This window comes from Poecilia formosa, unplaced genomic scaffold (genome assembly GCF_000485575.1).
Source record: "Poecilia formosa unplaced genomic scaffold, Poecilia_formosa-5.1.2 Scaffold11, whole genome shotgun sequence".
Classification (NCBI taxonomy): Eukaryota; Metazoa; Chordata; class Actinopteri; order Cyprinodontiformes; family Poeciliidae; genus Poecilia; species Poecilia formosa.
In genome coordinates this window covers 3,703,062-3,721,657 of record NW_006799950.1, presented here as the reverse complement: position 1 = coordinate 3,721,657, position 18,596 = coordinate 3,703,062, and the positions used below count along the sequence as shown (strand labels likewise).

At 42.3% G+C, this 18,596-nt stretch overlaps 2 protein-coding genes across 11 annotated transcripts in view; one reads left to right on the top strand and one right to left on the bottom strand.

Annotated features, from left to right (window-relative positions):
* Nucleotides 1-305: 305 nt before the first annotated feature.
* On the top strand, nucleotides 306-17,174 carry elf2b (E74-like factor 2b (ets domain transcription factor)). Of its 5 annotated transcripts, none has more exons than XM_016667046.1 (10): nucleotides 306-580; nucleotides 7,135-7,285; nucleotides 7,378-7,612; nucleotides 12,162-12,272; nucleotides 12,447-12,644; nucleotides 13,286-13,372; nucleotides 13,767-13,959; nucleotides 14,055-14,438; nucleotides 14,548-14,719; nucleotides 15,303-17,174. In XM_016667046.1, exons 2-10 carry the CDS (start codon nucleotides 7,211-7,213, stop codon nucleotides 15,894-15,896), a joined length of 2,049 nt encoding a protein of 682 aa, XP_016522532.1. In that variant the 5' UTR covers nucleotides 306-580; nucleotides 7,135-7,210; the 3' UTR covers nucleotides 15,897-17,174. The 5 variants fall into 5 exon arrangements, with proteins under 5 accessions (XP_016522532.1, XP_007544628.1, XP_016522548.1 ...); XM_007544566.2 differs by having other exon boundaries at nucleotides 13,764-13,959; XM_016667062.1 differs by lacking the exons at nucleotides 7,135-7,285; nucleotides 7,378-7,612 and having other exon boundaries at nucleotides 307-580; nucleotides 13,764-13,959.
* A 446-nt stretch (nucleotides 17,175-17,620) lies between these two features.
* LOC103132691 (nocturnin-like) overlaps nucleotides 17,621-18,596 on the bottom strand; it is a 17,522-nt gene continuing 16,546 nt past the window's right edge. For all 6 annotated transcript variants that reach the window (XM_016667105.1, XM_007544507.2, XM_016667094.1 and 3 more), the window contains one exon: nucleotides 17,621-18,508. In XM_016667105.1, coding sequence (XP_016522591.1) covers nucleotides 17,996-18,508 — 513 coding nt within the window. In that variant the 3' untranslated portion in view covers nucleotides 17,621-17,995. The remainder of the gene's footprint in view (nucleotides 18,509-18,596) is intronic.

The following is an 18,596-nucleotide window of genomic DNA, read 5'->3' as shown; positions in this document are numbered from 1 at the left end:
ACAAAAAAAGTAAGCTATTGAGATGTCATAATTATTTAAATCTTTGTGAAAAGTTTCTTTTTTAAAATTAAACGTTTCTATTCAAAACTGTATTGGTCAAATGAAAAATGTTGGAATCATGAATTATTAATTCAAACGTTAAAGTATTAAAATATAATTCTGACATTCAAAATAGAAGAAAATTAATTAAAAAAAAAGTTTAATAAAGTATTTTTAAAAAGTCACTCGCTGATAGTAAGGATTTTTTTTTAATGAATGAAATGACTCTCACTGTTAAACTCTGACGTTTTATGATCTGACGTCAGTAGTCTGATTCTCCCGAACCAGAGAAGAAAAACAACCGAGCCGAGCTAATCTCCTTTACCACAGAAGAACCGAACCAGCGACTGTTCACTCATCCATCCAGCCAGCCGGGTTTCACCCACACCGGGGGCGCTGGAATCCTTCGGCGGCTCCGGGGCTCCTCATCATGGCAACGGCCACTACTGTTACCGTTAACTAGTCGTTAACTAGAGCGGCGGGACTCTGGAGGCTGACAGTCGGCGCCAGCAGCAGCGGACACGGGGGACGGAGAAAGACGGTAGTGTTCACACTCACACTGTAAACTCTGGTTAGCAACAATGCTAACAACAACAATAAGCAGCAGCTACCTGGGAGCCAGCAGGGAGCCGATAAGAGGAGTTTAACCCGACATTAGCCAGATTTAGCAGCTCGGTTTGTTATTGTGGTTCCAGCTTGTTTTACCTGGAGGCTATCGGAGCTAGCCTGTTAGCTCTTGACAGTCACGGATTTCTTCTGGGTTCTTTAAAATTCATAAATTGAGCAGGTTATTTGGTATCAACAGTAGCAATCTTTTTCTAGTAGTGACCTTATCTGAAAGCGTTAACACTGAAATCCACCTGCTAAAGGCATACTGGGCTATGAATTATAGAGGTCTGTAATCCAAAGCAGGTTGGATCTTGACTGTATGAGTCAGATGTGTCTCTACAAGGAATTTAAATTTGCATTAGCAACTATAATGGTATGCTCAGCAACAACTAATAGCACGAGTCTGCAATAAGGTGTAGAAACAGGGGGTAGGTTACAGGTGTCAAGGTGCACTCACGTTTTAAAAAGTTGCAGTTTAAAAACAGCTGAATTTTCCATTCTTGTCTCTTTTTTTAAATGAAGTGTCAGATGATGTGTTGGAATGAGCAAAGTTTTTCCAACTATACGGAACATGGAGTAATGTTTCTTGCTGCACGCTGCCCATCAGCTGGCTGAACAACAACTCGGGGTGGGGGGGCTTTTCCATCCAGATCCTTTTAAGCATTGTTTTATTCACTCTTAATTATTTGTATGACTTCATTTTTTTTATCTTTATTTGCTCGTGTTTGAATTTAATCATGGGAAATACATACATAAAGAGCATAAAGGGCACCACATAAAGCAACAGACTGCAAGCTATGATCAGCATATCATGCATGATATCGGTATTATGTTGTAAAGACCGGAAGGTTAAAAATATGTTTAATAATATCTGCAATCAACACATTTAGCCAAAATACGGTGAAATTTAGCTGCATATATATTCTGTATTTTTGCTTAAGTTTTTCCAGTACAGTATTGTAGTTGTGATAATCAATATACTGTTATTTAAAAACAACATATACTAAAATATGGATGATTTTTGACTTTCTGTTTAAAAAAAATAGATTGTGTTATATATTTTTAAATTCCAGGATATATACTAACATACAACATTTTATTACTCATCCATGCACTACAGTGTTTACATAGAGACTAAAAAGACTGTGATTGTGTGGAGAGTATGCTGAGACCTGTTGTGCCCTGTAGTGAAGTGTGTGTGTGTGTGTGTGTGTGTGTGTGCGTGTGTGTGTGTGTGTATTAATGTTTTGACTGTCCAGCCTTTTGCTCATCCAGTCTAAGCAGGCAGATAAAGCCTTGTGAGAAAGGTTATTGTGGGTCATCCTTTTGTCGTGTGCTTTAAGAATAAATGGTTAAAGATTAGATGCTGAGACTGAGCTCAAAGAGAAATAAAGGATTAAGTGCATCAGAAAAACAGTGTACAATGGTCACTGTAGACTGTCATCAACTATTCAGATGACTGAATAGTTCTCATTCATTCATTCATCTGAATGAGTACTATTGTTCTTGCACTTCATAAATCTGCAGAAATGCTGTTTACGCAGCAAACATGTTTGAAAAGTGAACTTTATGGCCCACAGAAAGAAACCAACACTTCACATCATCCTGAAAACACCTTCTGCGCGGTGCAATGTGTTGTGGCAGTATCATGCAGTGGGGATTTTGCAGGAACAAGCAAGCCGTTAAGAGTTCGTGGGAGGATAGGTTCATCTAAATACAGAGCAATCCTAAAAGAAAACCTATTGGAGGCAGAGGTTCACCACCCAGCGGGACGTTGACCCTGAACAGTCAGAGCTGTTTATATCCAGAGTTTATATCAATGCATTTTCATGTGGCGGGATGGTCCAGTCAAAGTCCAAATCAGAATACCATTTAGAATTTTTTTCTACAGATACTCTATATGCAATCTTACTGAAATAGAGCTGACAAGCTAAGAAGAATTAGCAGCAATTCCAGTCTGTAGGTTTGCAAAGCCGGGAGAGAGAGAGACCTACAACTAAAGACTGTAACTGGAGCAAAAAGTTGGTTCTACAAAGTATTAACTTAGGAGGGAACAATCATGTATCATTTTTGTTCCAAATTACAATGTATCTGCTGCAATGTGTTGGTCCTTCCCACAAAAGCCTCCCACCTGATAGACTGACGTTTGTTGTGGTAATATGATAAAAATCTGAGAGTTGTCCAAGGCAGGATGGCAACCAATTATATGATTAGGTTCTCTTTGAGACAAATCTGTAACCAGCTCTGTTAGATGTAGAAGCTTCATCGCCACGTCACCCGTCCTAATAACTCAGTGGACTTTGCTTGTGTGTGTTTAAATATGGGCTGGGCGTTAAGTAAATCCTGAGGTCATATTTGCTGTGCATTTGTTCATTGTATCATCTGTGTGTGTGTGTGTGTGTGTGTGTGTGTGTGTGTGTGTGTGTGTGTAAGGAGGGCAGGACAGGACACAAGGCAGGGCGTTGTATCTAGACCAGCAGCCCCAGTTATTTGGAACAAAAGCTCAGTTGTTGATAGATCATGTGACTGTGTGCATGTGTGTGTGCGTGTGTGTGTGTGTGTGTGTGGGTATGTGTTCCTCCCTCATCATGTGATGCAAGCTCGAGGCAGGCTCTGAGAAGTGCTGAGTCGAGTCTGAGAGGATCCTTCCACCGAGGGAGCAGGCAGGCATGCGGGAAGGGAGTGGAGACGGCCGTCCACACGGCTGGATGGACGGGTGTCGGATGGAGAAGACGGAAGCGTGCGGTGTGGTTTCTCTTGGCTCAGACGGGAACCGTCAGATGTCGAGTCTCTTTGCCTGTTTTTGGACTTCGAGCAGGAAAAAAGTGAAGATGCAGTGCTTCATTTCGAATCCACATGTCAGTGACGAGGCAAGTTTGGGCTTGTTCTGTTATCCGTTTCGATGCTTTCATTGGGATTTCGATTTGGAAAACTTTTGCGTTTTCAACTCCGCCGCTGATTCACCACCAACCGAGAACGTTTAGAACAATGCTGTGCTTCGTATCACTTCTCACTCTGGTGGGAAGGACGCAGTGAACTGGCCACTGACACATGTAGCTGTTTTCCACCGTGCTCCAAAATATCTTTTGAAATTTCTGAAATTACCCACATGACTCACTGTTAACAGGCCACGGTTATTCATTCCTGTAATTTTCCTCTGCTGAAAGAAATGCTTTAAAACCAATGCAGGCGTTTTAGATGAGCTGCGGTTAGACAGCCGCGTGTCCTCAGTCATCTTGCAGGACTTGTATTGCTTGTTTGATTGAATGCAACCTGCCTGAGCGACCCTGCAGCTGACTGTTGGGTTTGTCTTTGCTGTTGCCCGCATTTTGATGTTAGCTATTCATTTTCCATCTGTACATTTGTCCATCCGTCTTACAGTTGTTAGATTTGACCCCTCATCATAGGTCGCATGCAGGACTCTGCCCGCTGACACACCCTTTAACTCTGTATCTGTTTCTTATTGACTTCTCGCTGCACGGAGCAACATTTCACAATCTCAAACTGCCCGTTGAACTTTTTTCCTGGTTGAAAGAGCCACTTTACAGTAAACGTGCAGTTTCCTTTGACTCATAGTAAAGGGCTTAAAATAGCTATAAGTTAATAAATAAATGAAATTATTGGGAGCCTAGACCTGTGGATATGTCATGTGACTGATGAGCCTGTTGAAAATATGAATCATACACGAGTCTTTCTAAAATGGTATATGCCGTTAAAACCAGAAGTTTGCATACAAAATATATAATTACACATTACATTCTTGTCTGACGTTAAATATGTGCTTAACTTTGCCTTTCTCATTACATTTTGGATTACCGATATTGGTCAAACGTTTTGGGTTTCCTTCTGCCAGCGTCTCACAATAGTTTTCTGGCATTTTGGCTTTTATGAGCCAAGGTTGTTTTCTGTCTTTTTTCAGATCTACCGACAAATTACAGCCACTCCAAAACACTGACTTTGCTCTCCTTGTGCCACTTTGTAACTAATTTAACTGTGTCTTTAGGGTCATTGTCCATTTACAGGGGTGCCCAAAGTCGGTCCTCGAGGGCAGGCGTCCTGCATGTTTTAGTTCTCTCCCTGGTTGTACTAACAACCTTTTCAGCTTGTCAATGTTATTCTTAGGCCTTCTAACGAGCCATCATTTGATTCAGGTGCATTAAACCAGGGAGAAAACTAAAACATGCAGGATGCCGGCCCTCGAGGACCGACTTTAGGCACCCCTGATTTAGAAGATATGTTTGTTTCTAAGCTTTGACTTTGAGGCTGGTGTCTTTAGATGTCGCTTCAAAATCTTCCACATACAGTATTGCTCCCATCTAGTATAGGAAGTGCAGCAAAAGATTCCACACAAGATGTTGCCACCCCGTGTACTTAAGAGTTTGCAGAATGTCCATAAAACTTTTCTGTTTCAGACCAGACTTTCTAACCTCCATATGTTTCTTTTGGTGTAATTGTTTCTCCCTATCTTAGGTGTCTTTCATCCCTGGTTAGTACAGAACTTGTTTCATTGCGAATAACGACACGCTACTTTAGCCAGCATCTTTTTTTAAGGATTTTTTCTTCTCCTTTGTTCTGTGATTGATACTCCCTTTCCCATGCTTCTTGTACAATTGTTTCATTGCTTAAAAAGACTAATATGGCACCTTAGACATCTGAACATTATGTCCAAGGATGAACCAGACTTGTGGAGGTCTGTTTGTCTTCCTGAAATCTTGACTGACTTCTGTTGTTTTTGTCCATGACTTCACAAAATGAAGCTTTGTGAATGAGGCAGTGCCTTAAAATACATTCCCAGGTGTGCCACCAGGTAACCCCAAGGTTGTGAATTGACCAATCAGAAGCCTACAAAGGCATGACACTGTAAACTGGGATTCTCCAAGTTGGTTAGAGGCGCAGTAATCTTAGTGTATTTAAACTTTTGACATTGAAAAAGGTAATAAAAAATTATCTCTGTCATTGTTCTAAGATTTAGCAAATGGGAATAATGACTCCAATCAGGAACGGTTTAGACTTATTTAATGTCAGACAATGAGAAACGAATGGTTATGTATCTTTTTTATCTCAACATCTGGTTGAAACTGTGAGATCTGAGTCCATCGTTGGTTTTTTATGATGCTGAATAATTGAGCTAATATCATGTTGGTCTCAGGAGCACAGCATGGCTCATCCATTATACAGCGGTTAGTGTAACTGAGCGTGTTTGAGGAGTCTGTACGATCAAGCTGGTGCAGTGAGTTTGTAGGAAAAAACATGTACATTCTCTGGACTGTGCATTCATTTTACATCCTGTTGGTTTTTTTTTTAATAAATCATAGTTTTGTATCTATTTTAACCCAGGTATTTTATTTTATCAAAAATATTTCAGTGCAAGATTATTTTAGGTAGTGTTTTAACTGTGAAGAGGAAAAACGTATTCTTTTGTGTTTACGCTTTTCTTTGGTTTCAGAAATAAAAGGAATGCTTGGCTTCTGTAAATTAATTTTTAAATTTTTTAATTAATTTGCAATTCAGACCTTTACAAATTAAAGAATTTGTAAGGGTCTAGCGGCCTATTACTTAAACCAATGCCGGTTTGTTTGCTGAACTCATGTAATGAAATTTCATTACGGAAGACTATAATTAAAATGTCAAAAAATTACATTTAACCATTCGTTGTCAAAACATTGTCAAAACATCCCCCTGGTTATCATGAATTCATGTGAAACATCCCAGTAGCAGATGGTCATAATTACAAAGGTACAAAACTGTTTGGTATGAGGGAAGTTGATGGACCTGCACATTGTCCTGATCGAACACTATTGTGACGAATTGGAGCGGAGATGGCAGGCCAGACCTTCTCATCCAACATCAGTGTCTGACCTCACAAATGTGCTTCTGGAATAATGATTCCAGTGGAAGGCCCTCCCTAAAAACTTGAAGATGTCATAGTTGTGAAGCGTGGGCAAGCATAATGTCAAACTTTATGGATTAATAACATGAGGGCAAATCATCTTGAAAGTTCACAGTTGGAGAGCTGGAACGTCATCATAATAGTCCTTTGATTTTAAGGGTTTTGTACACAGCTTGTATTCCAGTAATATTAATAACCTATTCCTGTGCTTAACAACTTGGCAGAGGAAGTTTAGATGAGAAGTATTAAAGGTGTCACACATTGTCTAACTAAAGGTTGCTGCTGCACTGAACAGGCACCGAGAGCTGGTTCCTAGCAACTGTTACCGTCGCTCCAGCTCACCCTATCTGGACACTGTTCCTGTGTTTGATGTAATGACTTGGCTTTCCCTCAGCGCTTCTCTTCCTGTAACAGCAGACAGGCTGAAGCCACTCAGGGAGAGATGGAGATCAGATCTCTGCTTTTGAGCCCACTGTTAGAAAGACACAGGGAGATCTTAACTGTACTAAGTAGTCATCATTCTCAATGGTAGGGAAATCTGTTATTTCTTCCCAGTGCATTTAATACGTATTAATGTAGTTTGCTTGTTTTTTCAGTGGCTGCTGTTCTCGACATTAGCCGAGGTCACCAGGAGGAGGGGCTGTGTCTCCTTACCCCAGGGGAGAATGAATCATGACGTCAGTGGTGCTGGTTGACACTGGTGGGACGATGGTGGAGTATGTCACAGCTGAAGAAGATCCTCAGCAGGTGGTTGTCAGACAAGAGTCAATCCCTATCTAATACTAGTGCTATATTGTAAACGACGGGGCTTAATTTTTTTCTTCCATTTCCCTCCTCAGGAGGGAGTGTATGAGGCTGACGCGGAGCTGGAAGGAGAGGTGGAGGATGAGTATGAAGCAGAGGAGGTCTGTGAGGAGCTGGAGGAAGTAGAGGAGGCTGATGAGGACATAGCAGTCGTAGTGGAGGAGGCGCCCACTGCTAGCCGGCTGGATGAGCAGGGTTACTCCGCCCAGGTGGTGGTGTATGGGGATGAAGCCTACGTCATGCAGGAGGCGGAGACGGAAGGAGAAGGAGGTGGGATGTTAACATTTTTAAGGAGCGTTTTCGTTTTGCCAAATCTGAGCCAATCGGATCGACTTTAATGCAAGAAATGTTCATCTTGCACAAACTTCAGTGCACTTCATTGTGATTTTTATGAGACAGACCAACACAAAAGAAGTGTATAATTGTGGAGTTGAAGGAAACTGGTGCATGAACTCAAAATTCTTTTACAAATAAAAATCAGTAGTTTGTATGTAACCCTGGCAGATCTCCCAGCTCAGTGAGGCTGGATGGTTGGAGAGTGTCGGTGAAGTGTTGCTGAAGATTCGTGATTGGACTTACATCAGGTCTTGTCTGTGAGTGGGCTATTCAAACTCATGCATAAGCTTTGATTTAGCTCTGGCTCTATGTTCAGGGTCAGTGTCCTGCTAGAGGTTGAACCTCCAGCCCAGGCTGAAGTTGTTTGCAGGTTTTCTTCCTGTATTGCCCAGTTTTTATCCCATTACCTCTGACCAGTTTTCTCTCTCTCTATTGAAGAAGGAGATCCCAACAGCTTGTTTCTGCTACCACCAGGTGTCACCACGGGGAGATCTCTGGAGCTCCTCCAGTTATCATTGGGTCTCTTTGGCTGCTTCTCTGATAAGTGCGATTTACGATTAGTGGAATATGTGGGTCTGAATCACAGTTTTTATATTTTGATTTGTAAAAAACGTAGAAACCACATGTCATTTTCCTTGTGCTTCACAATTACACACTTCTTTGTGTTGGTCTATCATATGGAATCCCAATAAAATCTACTGAAGTCTGAGGTTGTAATAGCAATAATGTGCACATGATACAGAGTGAAAGGGCCATCTTAAACTTTAGTTTTAGTCTCTGATTTTTTTTGTTTGTTTGCTAAATGCATCAGAGGAGATGATCCAGAAAAAGCAGGCTGTAAAAGCTGACAGACCTTGGTGTTGTTAGGTCGCCACCTTGTGGATAGAATTTAAATAGTTGATGCATAAACAAGAACAGATTTACCAACCTGATGTTAATTAATAGGTCAATAGTTAATCTGTTAATAATGCCAGTTAGTTTCTGAATCCATCCAGAAACTAACTGGCATTAGTTAGTTTTGCTCTTTCTTCTGAGCATATGTTAGCAGAATATAAAATGATTGCCAACAATTGTTTTTGCTTATTTAGTAGCTAAAATTTAGATTAATAAAATATTATTTTTTTGCTAAAGCAGTTTGCTGCTCACCAAAAATTAAACTGCTACTCCATGAAACTTAAACAAGTCATGGTTCTTTAGGTATTTTTTGCTTTGGTTAAATTAGAAAACCAATAACTTTAAATTGACCCATATTAACAATGGATTTTTTTGGGGGGTTATTTTTGTACTGTGCATGTGAGCGGGTAATTTGATAATTTTGTGATTTTTACCATTTGGTACTTGTTCGGTGCACATATTTTTGGTAGGAGAATGTTTTCCATTGAACATAGGTATGTCTCTTCCTGCCTTGGGAATGTTTTCTATGGTTTTATAAATAGTTAAACTGATTTGAATAGAGCTTCTCCGATCAATCAGCTGGAATCAATCGAACAGTTTTTCACTTCTTGTTCTTTAGCTCCTCTGTAAATTTATTAAAACTAAAAACTTTTTTAATTTTATGCCAAAAAATGCATTAACCAATTTAATGTTTACTCTGATAAAATGTCAGATCTGCACTTTTTTGGATAATGGTTAGTGACATAAGATTTAATGCATAAAAAAGGGGGAAAAAAACAGTAATTCTTTCCTATTCTGTTTGACTTAATATTCTTTCCATTGTCAAAGAACTTAGCATATTTCTTCTCTTTTGTAATATATTAATAACATTAAAATAACAATAAAAATAAACTGTACAAAAATGTTCTGGAAATTGGCCAATAAAAGCTTGGCTAGTGAATCTCCAGATTTGTAATTAGTTTGTAAGCAATTCATCTGCTTCTGGTTGTGCTTGCTGTTTGAGATCCTTCTTTCAGTAAAATCTGCATTTTATCACTTTTCATAATTTCTTCAATTTGAACTTCATTATAAAATTTCAAATGTACAATTTTATATGTTTTTTCAAAATAAGATTGTAGTTCTGAGTTAGACGCTGAAATTAAATAAAGTTGTATGGTGAAAAAAACAGCAGGTATTTTTGACGTATGAACTACGCAGCAGAGGGAGGGCGAAAAGAGGACTTCCTGTGTCGCTCGCGGAGGGATTTGTACATTCTGGCGTGATTCGTCTCGTTGAGATTTTGCCTCAGCTGCGGAGTGATCCAAACAGTGAGAAGTCAATGAGAATCTGCAGCGAGAGGTGGAAACATGGCGACTTCACAGCATGAGGGGCACGCAAACCAGCTCGATCTGCTCATCAGAGCCGGTAAGGTGTTTCCACGTATTGAAAACTCCGACTTTAGAACCGTGGTTGACGGGCGGCTTTTGTTTTTGAGACTCGAAGCGCGGCGCTTTGGCCCGCCCGCCGCGGTGAAGCGATCAGGAAGTGATCACCTTGGTCGCAACCTGCATGGCGTTGCTCGGCGGCTATCAAAACCCGCTTTAAAAAATATAGCGAAGCTTGCAGCTGGATGTGTCAGTGTGCGCCCTCAGATAGCTGTGTGCACGAAGCGTGTTTTGCATGTTTTGGTTGGTTTTTGTCGGAGCTCGATGAATGTGAATAACGGTTCGGCGCTGCACAACCAGGAAGTGTGTAGTTGTTGTCTTTGCCACGCTGTCTGAGGCGGAAGGACATGTGGGTTTATTTTTACTCTGCAGCTACTAGATATAAATATGTTATGTAATTTATTACACTTGTTTTTTTCCGTGAGGGTCATATATTTCTTTAATTTTAAAGTAAATCCTAACAATCCTAAATAGAGCAACACTCCTTAAAAAGTAGGCCCTGTACTTTTAAAATTTATTTAGCAAATTTCAATGATTCTTGCTCAGACTTCAGCCTACTTTCCTCCAGTATTTCCCCAGATTTTTAAGTCTATATATTATGATCCTACAATCGCCGTTTATCGTGTTTTTTTCCCCAGCCTCCTTGTTGGACGCGTGGGACGGCCTGGCTGTGCTCGCTTTCTTCCACTACAAACGTCCAATCAGGTTTCAGCAGGGGCGGGTTCTTAGCTGTAGCTCGGCCCAATGGGAGGCCGCGGCGGGTGTTGAGTGACAGTGGGATTTGAGAGCTTCTTCGAAGAGAACTGGAGGGAAATAAAGAGGAGTGTAAACACGGAAGTCGTCAGAGGCAGAACTACTTTTTGTCGGACTTCCAGGGACATGATTATTACTGGGATCCACTCCGGTTCTGCGCTCATGTCTTGCATTAAAATCATATTTTTACGTAATACCGTTTTAATAACAGATGATTTAATTGCGGGGGAGGGGGGGAGAAAAAAGTAGAAGAGACTTTCGGGGTAGTATTTTAGCTTGACAGCGAATTCTTCCAACCCATTGTCTTTGTTAGAGAGAGGGTCTGAACGAGTGCAGCTGTCTAAAGATAGCCTGTTTCTGTCCCCTGCACTGCTAGATAGCCAAACATGGACAGGGCGTAATGCTTATCTCAGGTTTCCCACCGGTGATTGACAACAACAGCAGGTGCCCCCGGGGTCCCTCTCATGGTCCCAGTGGAGGCCAAACTTCCTTTAACAAAGCCTCAGTTTTACATTCTTGGAGAACTCAAACTATTTTGAACAGAATTATGATCAAACTTTGTTTTTCTTTTGCTAATAAATATTTCTGCATGCTTACACTGAAGTGCGGCATTATGCGAACTGGAAATGGGTGACGCACAGTTGTATTCGTGAGAGTATTGGGCTGAACTTGCACAAACAAAACTAGTTTTTAACTATCGGAATAGTGGACTGCAAAAGTTCTAACCTTTGAACTTTTCACATTTTGTCGCATCACTACCACTAATTTCAGCTGGTTTTGTAAAGATTTTTTTCATGCTAGGCCAACACAAAGTTTGCCGTAGTGGTGAAGTGTAATGGATAGGATTACAATATGTTTCTAATTAATAAAAACAATGCAAAACTTTAGATATTGCGCTCCTTCAGAGCACTGCTCAGTGTATCATCTGGGTGAGGCAAGGGAGCAAAGCAGCAGAGATTATAGGCAACTCTGGGGTGCAGATTTTCCCATATTAACACAAAAACCTTTATTCATCCTCCCCTGAATGATGACGTTTACAGAAGAGTGTCAAAAAGAAAGCTCTAGAAAGTTGTTGCTGTATAGAGGAGAATGCTCTGGTTTGATGAGAAACTGAACTCTTTTTCTAACATCTTGAGTAATCTGTGAAGAAGAAAAACCCAAACTGTGCATCACTTTGAATCCATCATCCTGACAGTTAAAGGTAGTGGCAGTGTTATGCTGTGGGGATCCTCTTATGCTGGATATTCGGGAATTTTATTCACACCTGTTGAGGCTGGAAGAAAATCCCTCAATGGATCTAGTTAAACACCAGACCTAAATTTATTTGAGAGTCTGTGGAAATAATTGAAAAGGAGGGTTTGCTGGGGGATGCTTTAAGATATTTATTAACTAATTCTGTGTTTATGTTGCAGTGGAGGCTTCTGGTTACAGCAATGTCCACTGCTCTGACAAAACCATCGAGGCGGCAGAAGCGCTGCTACACATGGACTCGCCGTCCAGCCTCAGAGAAGACCGCAGCCCAGGTAGCCGGAGTCTGGGATGCGCTGTTTGTCGTTTTTGCCGTAACTAATACAGAAATAGTTCAGCGCTTTGTTGTATCTGTGCTTAGAATATGAAATTATACTGGACTGTTCAAGAAATCTTAGTGAAATGCTTCAATCAATTTTCCTTTAAAACTTTTCCATTTCTTCTTTTAGAAGCTTTTACGCCACAAAGTGAAGCTGCACCAGACTTCCTCCACGCTGCCATGCGGCCCGACGTGATTGGAGAAACGGAGGTGGAGATTACCACCGAGGACTGCTGCGAGGAGGACGAGGAGGAGGACGAAGAGGAGGAGATGGTCACCTCACTAGAAGAGCCAGAACCCGACAACGAGCCTGTCAGAAAGAAGCGAGGTGCACAAACCCGGCGTCTGTTTCCTTCTCCATTCCCCCCCACCCCCCATGTTACTGTTTGAGCTACAAATGCTATTAGATTTTGGTGTTTGTGCTAAAACCTGAAAATATGGGTTATGAGCCCCAATCATATTATGTAAGCACACCATCTAGTGGTCAGCTAGAGCCATTAAACCCAATTCCTGGACCATGATCTAATAGGAATGACGTGGGGTGACGTCAACCATCCTGTTTCTGTGGCAAAACCAAGAATAAAGTCCGATGGTTCTGGGCAGGCAGACCTGCTCCCGGGTGGCAGAACTGGTCGACTCAATACAAGTGAAGCTGTTCTTAAAAACAGTGATTATACAACTGCATATTAGTTTGATTCACAGGAAGCTAACCCTTTAATAATTGATCAGTTTACATGGAAAATTTTGACAAAAACAATAGCTGCTGTTTTGTTTTTGTTTGTTTTTTTAAAAACAACCTAATATTCCTATGATTGTTTTTCCTCATTTAAATTTTGGGACACACTTCCTGTTTGATTAGTGTGTATTGAAATAATAGCAGTTAAAGGGATTTGGAACTTCACTCACTGTTTTAAATGCACTGCTCTCATTATACGTGAAGGTGACCTCTTCAAAATGTTTGCTTTGTAGCTGGACGGAAAGCGAAGGCGCCCCAGTCGTCCATTTCTAACGGTACACCAGATCTAAGCTTCAAGAAGAAACCAAGAGAGGGCAAAGGTATGTCTTTGTTTAAATAACTCCTGCTTCAGCCAACACATTCCCCTCACAGATGCCTTCTGCTTCTTTTTTTGTCAGACTTGAATGGTTCAGATCAAGCTCATTTTAAGAACAGACAAACATAAAGTAGAATAAACAGAAATGTGGGTCAGTAAACGTGAGTCGAGGCTTTGTGTTCCTTTTGGTCGGCCGTGCTTTGGGCCTCTCTCCTTTCCAATGAAACCAAATCAGGTTGTTTGCCTGATTATAAAAATTTGTTTTACGATTTGTCGCATTTCAGTGCGACAAGAAAGAAAAAGAGAGAGAACCTGGAATGGGGCAAATGCTGTTTCACAACCCCGTCAATGAGCATATTTAGCCTAAATGTCGCTAACGTCACTTTGACTTTCAGCAGGTAGCACCACTTATCTATGGGAGTTCCTGCTGGACCTCCTCCAGGACAAGAACACCTGTCCCAGATACATCAAGTGGACCCAGAGGGAGAAGGGCATCTTTAAGCTAGTCGACTCCAAGGCCGTTTCCAAGCTTTGGGGTAAACACAAGAACAAGCCAGACATGAACTACGAGACAATGGGACGGGCGCTCAGGTAACCAGTCTGACGGATTTAAGGTTTAAGCTCAGTATGTGTCGTTTTTTATTTTCAAATAACATTTTAAATCTTCATAATTCCTCTTATGTCAGATATTACTACCAACGAGGAATCCTCGCCAAGGTGGAGGGTCAGCGGCTGGTTTACCAGTTCAAAGAGATGCCTAAAAACATCGTCATCATCGACGAGGACAAGGCGGAAATGTCTTCTCCGGATGACCTCATGAGCTCAGAGTCGCAGTCGTCCTACGATCGCGTGCCTCCGCCTTCAGAGAGGTTGCTGCACAACGCCGAGCTGTCGTCTCCCAGGAGACCCAACATCCTGCGGGGCTCCAACAGACCCATCGTGGTCCAAAATCCTGCCGCCACAGTGAGCGGACCAGCGGTGATGGCGGCAGCGCCGAGAATAGTGACGGTTTCGGCAGCGCCCGACGTGAGCCAGACCATGAGCCAGATCCCGAGCGCCACGGCGCCGAGGTCAGAGTCCTGCCAGGAGACTGCAGCTTCCTCTGTGATGACACAGCTAATGCGAATATTTTTGACTCCTCTCCCCCCCACGCTAAGTGTTTTTCTGACTCGTCAACAGGACGGTTCGAGTGGCGATGCAGGTGCCGGTTGTAATGACGTCTTTGGGCCAGAAGATCTCCACCGTCGCCATGCAGCAGCCAGCAGGGACGACGGTGGCCCCGGGGCCCACCACCCTGCTCACCAACGCGTCTCCAATCGCTGCTGCTGCTAATCCGAATTCACAACAGAAGGTGAGTAGATGTGGACGTTTCCTCACAGACTGTACAGACTCTGTTTCTGCCAGCTGTGGGTTAAACATTTTTCATAAGGTATATTATTGCAAAACTTACAAATAAAATCTGATTTTAGTTTAATTAAACAAATCTTAGACACTGAGCCCTTGTATTTTAACATCCCTTTGGACACTAGTATGTCCAAAGGGACACAGACTATGAATGCAAAAAAAAAAATGAATAAGACTTATGATTAATTGTCAATTTAATGGTTTATTAGAAAACGGCTGCTTTTCAATTAATTTTTAGTTGATTAAGATCAGTCAGCGTTATATCAACTCATTAATGCATAGCCTGCGTCCCTGTAAACTGTGTATTTTACGGGATAGATCAGCACAAAATAGTACAATAAAAAATTGAAAAAATGGTTTTAAAATCTTTTACAAATGAAAATCATTTAAATCCTAATAAGTCATTAAAGTTTGTAGTTGTACTTTGCCGGTGTGTAGAAGCTGAAGGGTTGTAAATGCCTCCGGCTGGTTCTGTATTTTTTGTGTGTGTTATTTTTACCTTTTTGACTAAAATGTTATTCCTTGTGAAGGTTGTGATCCAGACTATCCCGACAATGGTCCCAGCCACAGCGGAGAACGGAGACAAGATCACCGTCCAACTGGCCAAGATCATCACCATCCCAGCCCACCAGTTAACCCAGTGTCAGCTCCAGGCCTCCCCGGGGGCCAACAAACCCAACATGGCCGCCTCGTCGACGGGCATCAGCCTCCTGGGAAGCCCCCTGACGGTGCGAGCCCTCGCCCCCGTCAACGTCGCCCCGGGGGCGCAGGTGATGAGGCTCACCGTGCCGACGCAGACGCAACCGCAGACTCTGATGGTGTCGCCGCCCGGAAGCGTCGGCTGCGGCCAAGCGGTCGGTCAGGCCGTGGCGACGCAGCCGCGCGTCATCGGCGGCGTCATCAACGGTTCGGATTTGGTGATTGGCGGCCCGGGCGGGGTTACGGTGGAGAAGCTGAAGGCTGCAGGAGTGCAGGTCCAGACGGTGCAGGTTCCCCTGACAGTCCAGCAGAACCAAGTGAACCCAAAGATGGTTCAGAGCATCAAGTCAGAAGCCACAGTCACTGAGGTGGTTACAAAACTGGAAGCTCCACGTGCAATTAAGACAGAGGAGCCGGAGTGTTGAGTTACTAACATCTGTTCTTTCCTTTCTCACCGCCTGAGAAGTTAGTTTGTACATTTCTTAAGTTCTTTTTACTATAACTTGTAATAACCAGCAGCAGACTCTTGAAGGACGGTTCTTTGTTTTTGAGTCCTGAACGTGTCTTCACATCTCTCCCTGGGAACGGCAGCGGAGCCTCTTCAACTGGACCCAAACCGAGAGGTTCAGTAAGGAAAAGGCAACGGGACCAACTTTGATTACTACACAACGGATCACATGCACTGAGTCCCATTTGAGGATGAACATGAAAATGCAACACTAAACAAAACAAAACAAAAAAAAAAAGTAAATAAAAGGGATTACAACCAAAAATGTAAATAGAAAAGGAAACGGCGGAGAGTAAAGAAGGTTCTTTTTAAGAGTGTTCATTTCTACAGATGTTAAAAACCAGCATTTTCTTGTATTTAAAACTCGCATCACTGTGTGAAGAAGGCGTGAGCGGACGAGAGGAAGGAGATGTGGGCTCTCGTTAGGAACGATATCAGTCATGTTTGTATATATTTATATAACTATATATCTTTACAGTTTACGGAGCTAACGGTAACAGACAGCCTTAGGTTTTAATTGGAAATGTTTCTTTGCCTGAACAGGAAGCTGTTTGTTTTTTGTTTTGTTTTTTTTTCTTTTGATACTTTGTACCATGCACAGTGTTATTGAAACTCTGAACTGTTGGACTTTTTTTTTTCTTTTTTTCCCCTCTGCCTCGGTTTGGCTGCTGATGCTGGTGTAGGTTGACACTCGTCCACAGTGTGCTTGCAGTGTGTCCTTCAGCGTCTCTTAAAAAAACTCCCCCTGCCCCCAAACCCACATGTGGAAAATGGATTTATTACGAGTTTTTAAATTTACTTGTTAGTGCAGAATGTTCTGCAGGCAGGCTGCATGCATATGCAATAAAGTAAGAATGAATCTGAGCCAATGCATGCTGCCACATCTTTACAGAAAAAGTCAGCATTCGTCATTTCAATAATCATAAAAGGCATCAAATTATGCAAAACGGCTGCAGGGCATGTACAGCTACAACCACTGTGGATCCCCCTGATCACTTTCAAAACAGAGGGTCAATGTGTCAGTCTGCCGTGTTGGTCCTGCCGCAGCATTTCAATAGTTTAGTTTTTCTGAAAAGAGGGAAGATTGTCAGTGTTCAGACTGAACTGTTTGTATATTCAACATTTGAAGTATATTCTATTTTGTTGTACTCTTGTTTCAAAGTGTATTAAAGTAGATTTTACTGAAATACAAAGACTTGATACCTGTGGGGGGTTTTTATTGCTCAAGTGGAGGTTTTGCTCAAGTGGAGATTGTACATTTTTGGTTCCTTAACTTTGCCGTATGCAGTTGAGATAAAAGCAGTATGAGCAAACATAACTTTACAAACTTATCAGATGAGACACTGAGGATTTCTGTGGTTTCTTTGCACATTTTTACCATTCAGTTTACTTTTACTCAAACTAAACTAAAAAAAAAAAGAAACCAAGAAGAAAATCATTCAAAGGTTCCTCTGAATTTTCTGACCTCTTAACTACAATCAACCTGACGCAACAATCAGGTTAGGGCGTCTCTAACCCTACGTTAGCGTGTTTGTATGGCAGATTCAGTGACTGTCTAAAAGGTAGACAGACACCAAATGTCTGAAAGCTTTTCAAAGTACAAAGACTAAAATGCTTAAAAAAATCTATGAAAACTACACATTATCTGGCGAAGACACTTTATTTACTTTCAGTATTATATGATGGTAGTATCAAGCAGTATGCTTATTACAGTCTGATTTCAGTATTTCGTAAAAAAAAAGAAAACGAAGTTCATGTATGAGCAGCTTGATTGCTGATGAAGGTATGAGACGATCAGCTGGTGCAGACCTAGTTCAGGCAGGAAGACTTGCGATGCATTTATCTCTTCAACCTCAACACTGCAACATTTCAGCCACTTCACACTCGAGGCCTCCTGTCTTCTCATCTTCACCCGTTCACTCACATTCGGCTTCCAGGCTTTCTGTGGAGTGAAGCAGCGAGGGAGAACCCCTCAAGTCCAAGGAATCGGCATTTCCCCATCGACGAGCCAGCCTCTCATTCTTTCTCCCTGAAGCTGAAGTCGCAAACCAGAGAGAGGTGGTCGGATGGATAGCTGTAGGATGGAAGCCTGTTGGGTCCGATTTGCTTCTCGTCCAGCATGTCCAGAACAGCGTCCACTCTCAGTGTGTCTTTAGTGTACCAGATGTAGTCCAGCGTGCAGCAGCACTCCCCGGTGCCCCGGATCTTCCACGTCGTGTACTCCGGCTCGCTCACGCCGTCCTGACTGAGCTTCTTATAGGCAGAGTCCAAACCCAGAGGGGAAGTGGCGAAGCGTCGGTACACTTCCTCCGATGGGACTGCGTTAAAATCGCCACAAATCAGCAGGGGGACTTTGACGTTGGAGTTGCCGCCGCCGAGCTCCTGGACCAGATTCTGAAGGTGCCAGAGGAGGTCCGACCCCTGAGCGCTGCGGAACCACTCCCAGCCAGATCGGGCTTTTAGGTGAGTCGCAGCGACGCACACACACCTTCCACTGCTCCGACAACGCAGAGTCGTCACCACGGCAACCTGAGGCAAAGGTGCACCGTGTCAATAACATTTATTATATTCTTCACGAGACAAAAGGAAGAAATGTTACGGTGACACTTTATTTGAA